This window comes from Schistocerca serialis, chromosome 3 (genome assembly GCF_023864345.2).
Source record: "Schistocerca serialis cubense isolate TAMUIC-IGC-003099 chromosome 3, iqSchSeri2.2, whole genome shotgun sequence".
NCBI lineage: Eukaryota > Metazoa > Arthropoda > Insecta > Orthoptera > Acrididae > Schistocerca > Schistocerca serialis.
Window position 1 is genome coordinate 1,026,348,056 of NC_064640.1, and position 7,667 is coordinate 1,026,355,722.

A 7,667-nucleotide genomic window follows, 5' to 3' on the forward strand; every position below is an offset into this window, starting at 1 on the left:
GCCAGAACCGCACGGCCACACCGGCCGGCAAAGGTGAACCGTCATAATGAGAGAATATGGGGTACGGAACAACCACATGAAGTTGTACAACGTGAGAGGGACTCTCCAAAATTTAATGTGTTTTGTGCCATTTCACGGGAATAGGTGTATGGTCCATATTTCTTCGCCGATAACACTTCAACAAGAAGCACATATCTCGATATACTTGAGAACTTTCTTTTCCCACAGTTGAGGACTGATTCGAACGACTTCATTTATCAACGGGATGGGGCACCACCACACTGGCTTCTGGAAGTGCAGGAACTTCTAAATCAAACGGTCACTGACCGATGGATCGGTCACACTGGACCATGTGATTCCACCTTACATTACTGGTCTCTTAGGTCACAGGACCTGGTGGTTTATAAAAGATTCTGTTTATATGCCTCCGTTACCAACAGCAATGCGTGAACTGAGACATCGCATAACAGCAGCTGTGGAAGCTGTAACTCAAGACACGCTCACTGCAGTGTGGGAACAATTTGAATACCGCATTGACGTATTGCCGTGCATCTCAAGGGAGGCATATTGAACACCTATTAAAAGGTATAAAAAAAAGTTTTGAATTTCCTTTTCACCAAAAGACAAAATTCGTTGTATATGTTTATTAATTTGAGAAATATAGACGTTCCAAATCGGATGTTTCTTTTTGATACTCCCTTTACACAAGCCTCAGTCTACAAGCATTTCGTAAAATTCATTATTAAAATACACGTAAGATAACTATGCAATAGCTAAAATAAGTCCGCCTTCTTAGCTGAGCGGTCAGCGCATCTGACTGCCATGCAGCAGCCGGGTTGGAGGTTTTCTTTCTCTTGGACTGGGTGTTGTGTTTTCCTCCTCATCATTTGATCATGATCGACACGAAAGTCGCCTAATGTGACGTCAACTGAAAAGACTTGCAGCTCGGTGGTGGGTGGCACTTCACAAGTTGGGGACTCCCGGCCGCCAATGCCATACCATCATTTCATTTCGCTAAATTATTACAACACGGAAAGGTGATCGCTGATCACTGGGTAAAAATAGGGTGAGCCAGCAACCATTAAAACACAGAAAAATACTCTACCTAATTACCTTTGTAGAAACTCAGATGCTACACAGCATTCTGAAACAGGAACCACACGCTTTTCATAGAGTCCTGAAATAGATCGGAGCATGTTGCAGCCGTCATATTTTGACAAAAACACGTACTATTGAAATTTGATGAACACATTTCAGTCGACTACAAGCGTCGCACACCGGTGGCTTACTCTCACCGGGCGAGCAGAGCACCTTGTCTGGATCACGTGAAATCACTTCCTCCGATCTCAGCGACCGGAAAGAGGAACGCCACGGGTGTATCGTTTGTTTCACCGACCATAGCTTGTTGTTTCCCCACCCTAATCTCTCGTCCTCACACAGATGCATGATCCTGTTTCTCAACAGTGAGGTATATATGGGGGTAGCTGTAAAATAAGCCACACAAGGTGCCTCAATCCACGAATATAAATGGGCATTTTTATATTGATACCATTGCACAAGTCCCATGTGCATTTCAGGATAGGTTGGTGCTAATACCCGTATCTGTTGAAGGTGCTCCACGTGTAGACTGTACTCCTAGAATACTCTCCGAACGGTTACGTGGCCTGCGCCGTAGCACATAACTCAGCAGACGTACAACTTCAAGGTGTATTACTACACCTATGTACAATGACAGCCACAGACACTTGCGTACTTCTATCACTCCTTCCATGACCAACATACTCAGGACGAAGACTCCTAGTTTCGATAAACTGCAGCGAAGCTACCGTCATGCGGATGCCTCCCGTTAGGCAACCGCTAATGGTAATTATAGCGAACGTTTCTGCCCATATCCCGCCGCCTCAACGTAACTCCTAATCATGCCAATGAACTCAAATTATCACCCGTCCACGTTGGATCCTGAATTTCATAGGTAAGCCATAATAATTAGTAAGGCACACTGAAAGCTTATGAGCAAAATAACAACTAACAACGAGTTTCCTACGATGTATTGCGTATAATGACCGATTTGTATCACGCATGTAAACATATCGTAAATGACTGGTTAAAAGGGATGTGTCCTTCAACAAAGCGTGATCTTATGTGTGTGGCCTAAAGTTTTCAAAATTTCTGAAACACCATTCATACTTATCACAAGTGTTTTACTCACTAACTTTAATTCTTATGTTCCAACTTAGTTTCACAGAACAAGAAAATACACTGCTAGCATGTGTAAATTTAGATAGCTGATGTACTGTCCAAAAACGATAGTGAAAGAAAGAGATCTTTATTTAGAGCAACCAATAGTCAAAGTAAAAACGGTTTAAGCTAAGAGTTCTGTTCTTTTTCCTCAGGTTATCTTCTTGCGGGCTTGACATTTATGATGCTGACACTGACTGTATTCTACGACATCCCCCAACTGAATTTTGGTCTATTCTTCTTGATGCGTTCTGATGAAACCACTGGAGATCCAGAGAAAGTGCGCCTGCAGACGCCAGGAACCATTGGTCCGAAATATACGCAGCAGCTGGATGATGGAGGATCAGGACGTCATGCAGTGGTGCGTGTCAAGTCACGCCATGACGATTCTCCTAGCCCTGAAGACACCACACCTGTACACGCTCGCCCTTAAATTGGCATACTGCTTTACTGATCTTTCAAAGAAAGCAAGGAAAATTTTGTAGCAAAAAGCCACTTGTGACTTTCCTTGGAATATTTTTAGTTTCATTGAAACTGCAAATATGTCTGATCATTTTTTAATTAGCACTTCATTCCTTTAGTTAATAACCAACTGGCATTGTTTTGCAGTGGTTTATTACAAATATGTTATATTTATTTATAACTTTGCCATTAAACATGAATAGTACCTATGTGTAAGTTTAAGATCGTAATGTAACTATCTAAAAATATGCAACTCAGTTAATCTGTGGCAGTTTCTGGAGCATTATGTAAACTATCAGTATGATGGATAGTCAAAATATGGAGAAAATTTTAAGCACAGTACCATTAATCTGTTGATATTGTCAGAAGAAAAGGTAGACCATACCTGCAAACTTAAAAAATTAACGGTTAGTAGCAAGTATGGAGATGTTTGTTAAGTAATGTGTCCCCACTACACTCCTGAGTGTCAGCTAGTACTTGCAGAAGTTCCTCGCTGTAGATCTGAATAAATCCTCAATTTAAATAATTATTCCTTGCCTTTCTGTGACTTAAATGAGTTAGGGTCAATTACAATTTTGTGTAAAATTTAAATTATCCTTCAATTTGAGGTTGTTTGTAGGTACATAGTTTACTTGAATTTAGAATCAATCAACCGATTTTCTTTAAATCACACTACTTGCTGAAGGACAAAAATTTATGGTTAATCACATTTAAATGGTCCAGCTCCTTGGTGTACCATCTCACAAATGATAACCTCTCATTGCACAAAGTTCACTGTTTATGTTCCTCAGTTTATTTATTACAAATAATCTAGTGGACATTCCCTTCAACACAAATCCATGAGCTCATGTTATCAATTATTTAACTTATTTATTTTTGCTACAAAATTTAAGCTTATGTCTTTCAACTGCTAGCCAATTGATTATTCATAGAATTCATCAATAAAATTTGTTGCATCTGAACATTTAGGTTCCTATGCATATGATTAAGTGTCAAATTAATTTATTTGAATGAAGATGTTGTTTGAAGTTTCTAAAGCAACACTGAACTCTAAAATGTATCTCAGTATCTTGAATAAGGGCTTACAAAAATGTAATTTTCATAATCTATGAATTTTTGTCTGCATTCTAAGTTTAGCAGACTTACAACACAAGACTTAGAACCAACGAAAATCTCTGGTATTTTTATTTTTAAGGCAGCCCTTAACCTGAAAATAAAGTATTTCAGACGCCAGACTTTATATACTTGTTTTCTGCTCATCAATCACAGAATTATTCAAACTTGTTTTATGAAGCTCTGTATACAAATAAAGAATTTCGGTAACTGCAAATGATCAGAGCCTGTGGAACTTTGCATGAGATTGATGTAAAATGAGTAAATAAAGTTTGTGAATATTTTATGTTGGATTTTAAGAAATCATTTCAATCTAACCAAAAAATGTAAAATTTTGTAATGCTGTGCAGTTCGTGTTATATATTAAAGACACTAATTATTGCTTTTAGCCATACCAGCGATTCAAAAGATATATATATATATATACATATACAGTAGGCATATGTGTTTCACATAACAGTCAAATTTGAATTATATATTATATCTCTAGACATGTAACGAAAATAAATTACCTTGAAAAGAACTTTATGTGAATAGCAGTAGTCATGCCAGAATATATTTATCACTGGTTAATCACACTTAGAAGTATACCTGCAACTGTTATCATCTCTTGCCTTTCATTGTAACTAACCTGTGATAAATTAGTTCCCACATGGAGGAAAGAGGAATTGAATCGTGTACTATTTACAAAAAATCAGTGAATGTCTTCTTAGTTTAAAAACTCACTAGCAGGACAATAAAATGGTAATATTATTCATTGTTCTCAAATCAACAGAAGATTATTTGTAACAGGAACTTGTGAAATACGACCTGTCCACATCTACTGCACAGAAATTAGTGTTAGCAGAATAAATAATGTAGCTCCTCTTAACAGAAGATATGTACGAACAAATAAAGTATGTCTGTGTAAATAATGTTGAAATTATTTATCACTTGTTTGACAGTGCACCACTTCTCAAAATCAAATACAAAATACCTATGGCAGACATTATATGTTTGAATAAGCCATTATTTTAAGGCACATTGTTACTATTTTTGCGTATTACAAGAAAAGTTACACAAAAATCTCTCCACTGGTATATATTTCCTTGTTTCTACTGTGATTTACTAAATCTACAAGCATGACTTTATTTATTTTTTTTTTGCGATAACGCCATTACGTGTTCAGACTGTCATTTTATATTTTCTGTGTAAATCTTAAAAGAAAACGTCAAGTAGAACGAGGCATATATTAAAGAGAAAGTGAGAGTTTCAAACAAGCGATATAAGGAACATTATATAACATGTTTAATTAAACGAAAACATTTCATAAATGTCGAGAAGAGGATACGAATGATAACTGATTTCCAAGTTAATGGATTTTGGGCCTAATCACTGTTCACAAATTTGCGACTACTTTGTTGTCTTCATTAGATATCGAGAACAGATTTCATTGCATGTTGTTCGGACTACACCTAAATTGTGTATAAGACATGTAACGCGTTGCCCTAGAGATTATTTACTGGCAACTAAAATTATAATAGTGTCATATTTTTACAGTCTGCCGAAGACTGTAAAAATATGACACTGTTCTGCTGCACAGTTTTGATTTGTGTTAAATTTATGTGAGAGTATTTTATTCTTTTACAATTCCCGGAAGTAAGCACTAGGGTAGCACACAACATGTCCTGTTCATAGTTTGGAGACCAAGTAGCGAGCAAGGAAATCTGTGCTCGATACCTGACGAAGAGAACTCGGAAAGTTGTCAAAATATCGTGAAAGGAAAATGACAACACTAACTTGACTGCATAATTAGAAACTTGGAAATCGTCAACATAACAAACAAATCTAACTTTTATCCACTGCAGACGTGAAGCACTACGACGAGACGAATATAGGTTTTCAGAATTGACTGTAACCAGTCGTCTTCATTTCAGTCAATTCTGAAAACCTTCGCAGGGAAAGTTTGAAAAATCACTGGGAAAATTAAAAACAATAAAAGTATAAAGAAAATAAAATGCAGACATATGTTAGGTAGACATTACACTTCGTCAGGTAAACGACGGGTGGCTTAGTAACTAAAAACAGAGGGAAAATTTTACAAGCATGTTAAAATTTATGTAAATTTATGCATAGTTAAAGAGATGAATCAGAAATACAGAGAGGTAACTATGAAAATAATGACATTCCAAATGTAATCTCAAATGAGACGTACGAAGCCATTTAAAATACGAACAAAGGGAAGAAGTCAGGAGACGGTGTTTCAGTAAAAATGATTAAAGTTGGGCCAAAAGCTATACAAACGACACTTTAAAAATTATATGCAGAATATTTTAGACAAAAGTAAACGAAAATTGAAACAGCACTGTAATTATTCCTGTTCTGCAAGAAAGAAGACAGAGTAGATATAAAAAATTCTAGACCTATCAACCTCTACTCCATAATGTCAAAATATTCTTTAAAATTATCACCAACTGAGTAGAAAAATCATTAAGTTGAATCAGGCAAAGGAAGTAGTACGGTTTATATCTGGACCTCCTGAACTATGTTATAGAAAGGAGCAACGAGTATTACATGTCAAGCTGCGACAGATATGTACATTTTTTTAAAGCTTCATCTTAGTTGTTGAAAGGATCTGTACTTGAAATTCAAGGCACTGATTCAACTTACTGTAGGCCATATGCATCTGTGACGCAGCTTTCATTGGTTTACGTCAAAACAAGTAGAATTTCCATACTCTAAGACGAGTCAGGCAAGGAGACTCCATATCAGCAATACTTTTCTAAGCACTAAAACAAGTCATCAGACCCGTGAACAGGAAAACGGTGAAGGTATACATATTAACTGTAAATAAGAGTGGCAATTAGTGAACTATGAGTAATAAAATCGTCATAACTTCTGAACGGTTTTGCGTTAGGACGTTCAAACTGCACGGTTGGCCGCGGGGCGCGATGCGAATTAGTATGTGTATGCGCACGCGTCTCGTTGTTGTTGGTCCACTTTCATTTGGATGGGTTTGTAATAAGCAAAACTGTCGCATTTGGGGGACTGAGAATCTGCATTTCGCAGTCTAGAAGTCTCTTCACCCTCCATGGGTGACTATGTGGTGTGTAATGTCCAGTCACGGAAAAATCGGTGCAAAATTCTTTGATGGCACGGTGACTACTGACCGGTAGTTGAAGGATTTGGAAGATGATTTCATCCCCATTATCCAAAGTGACTCTGAGTTCGACAAGATGTGGTTCACGCAACACGATGCTCGACCCCATCGAAGCAGGAGAGTGATGTCCTGGAGGAGCACGTTGGGCTGCTTTCTGGCTGTGGGGTACCCCGAGGCCACTGGCACGGACCTCGGTTGGGCGCCATTTTCTCCGGATATGAACTCATGCGACTCCTTTTTGTGGGGCTTAATTAAAGGCATGGTGTACAGCAATAACCCCGAAACCATTTCTGAGCTGAAAACAGCCATTCAGGAAGTCATCGACAGGGTCAGTATTCCGACGCTTCAGTGGATCATGCTGAATTTCGATATTCGTCTATGCCGCGTCATCGCCAATGATGGCAGGCAAATCGAACACGTCATAGCCTAAATCCGAATTTCTGTATTGGCGTTTACATATTGAATAAAGTGTATGCAAGCCGTAGTTTGTAATTAATTTGCGTTTTTTTCATTTAATTCAACAATTGCCACCCTGTACCTGAACTGCTGCAATTTTGTAAAGGTTTTATTTTAAATTCCCGCTGCCAGTCACAAACTTTGTCAACTATTGTGTTACTGATTTATTTAGTTTATTTAGCGACATGTTTCGAGGGTTATACCGCATCTTCAGGCTAAATGTCATTACAAAAACAACTTTACAATAAGGTCATACTGA

General features: G+C 37.7%; 1 protein-coding gene across 1 annotated transcript in view; it reads left to right on the forward strand.

The window, feature by feature from the left end:
• LOC126471374 (potassium channel subfamily K member 1-like) overlaps window positions 1-4,727 on the forward strand; it is a 670,186-nt gene extending 665,459 nt beyond the window's left edge. Inside the window, exon 5 of the mRNA XM_050099495.1 lies at window positions 2,394-4,727. Coding sequence (XP_049955452.1) covers window positions 2,394-2,671 — 278 coding nt within the window. The 3' untranslated portion in view covers window positions 2,672-4,727. The remainder of the gene's footprint in view (window positions 1-2,393) is intronic.
• Window positions 4,728-7,667: the final 2,940 nt, after the last annotated feature.